General features: G+C 39.8%; 1 protein-coding gene across 1 annotated transcript in view; it reads left to right on the top strand.

The window, feature by feature from the left end:
• Positions 1-1,137, top strand: part of Rbm28 (RNA binding motif protein 28) — a 67,097-nt gene that overhangs the window by 49,840 nt on the left and 16,120 nt on the right. The window contains exon 15 of the mRNA XM_023702870.1: positions 940-1,137. Within this exon, the coding sequence (XP_023558638.1) occupies positions 940-1,137 (198 nt within the window). The remainder of the gene's footprint in view (positions 1-939) is intronic.

The raw sequence follows: 1,137 nt of genomic DNA, 5'->3' as shown, positions 1-1,137 counted from the left end.
TTTTTTTTTTTGGTTCCAGCATTTGAACCCAGGATCTTACATGTGCCTGGCAAGTGCTGTACCACTGAACTACCTCTCCAGCTCTCTTCATTTTTAAAAGATAATTTTTTTGTATATATAATTCTAGGTTGGTGATTTTTTTTTCTTTTTCTTTCAGAACTTTAAATATCTCAGTTCATCTTTTCTTGCTCTGTGGTTTCTGAAGAGAAATGAATGTAATCTTACCCTTGTTTTTCTATATGGAAGATATTCTATCAGCTTCTCTCAAGATTTGGTTTTTGATATTTTATAGTTTGACTATGTCTATATGTAGATTTTTTTTGTTATTTTTCTGTTTTTGTTTTTTTTTTTCTCAGTTCCTAGGCCTATAGGCTTGGTGTTTGTCATTGAGTTTGAAAAAGTCTTAGCCTTTATTACTTTATTTCCTCTGGTAGTTGCTTTCTTTCTTTTCCTGATATTTCCTCCTGTGTATGTTATATCTTTTGTAATTGTCCCTCACTCCTACTTTTTGAGTCTTGGGTGAATATTACATTTTTTTCTATGGAAATTATAGAAAGATGAATGGTTAGTTTCTATCCCCTACCCAGTAATTGTTATAATGGCAGGACTTCTGAAATGCTTGTAGTTCCAGTTCTAGTTCTACTTTTCAGGCTGGGGAGATAGCTCAGCAGTCTAAGTGCCTGCCTGGCAAGTGCAAGGGCCCGGGTTTGAGCCACAGTACCACATGCCATGCTGGCCACTGAACCCAGGCGTGGTAGTGCACACCTGTAATCCTAGTGCTGGGGAGGCCAAGACAGGAGGATCACTACTTTTCTGTAGTCTCCAGCTGTGTAAGGGAAGAATTTTTCACCAACCTCTTATAAAGATCCTCCTCTGGTAAGATTTTATAGAAGATGTACCTCATCCAGAAGCCAAATAGCAGTTTCTTGTTTTATGCAGCAAAAAATGAAATTGAAGCCTGCAACCGGTGAGCCTCAAAAGCAGAAGAAAGCACCCATAAAAGAGAAGCAACAGAAGGCAGCTCAAAACTACTCACAGGATCAAAACAAGGCTCCCCCAGGGCAGAAGGGGAAGGTGGGCTCCACCTCATGGGCAGGGTTCCAGACCAAGGCTGAAGTAGAACAGGTGGAACTGCCC

This window comes from Octodon degus, unplaced genomic scaffold (genome assembly GCF_000260255.1).
Source record: "Octodon degus isolate 3935 unplaced genomic scaffold, OctDeg1.0 scaffold00160, whole genome shotgun sequence".
In the NCBI taxonomy this organism is placed as follows: domain Eukaryota; kingdom Metazoa; phylum Chordata; class Mammalia; order Rodentia; family Octodontidae; genus Octodon; species Octodon degus.
This window is presented reverse-complemented; position numbering and strand designations above follow the sequence as displayed.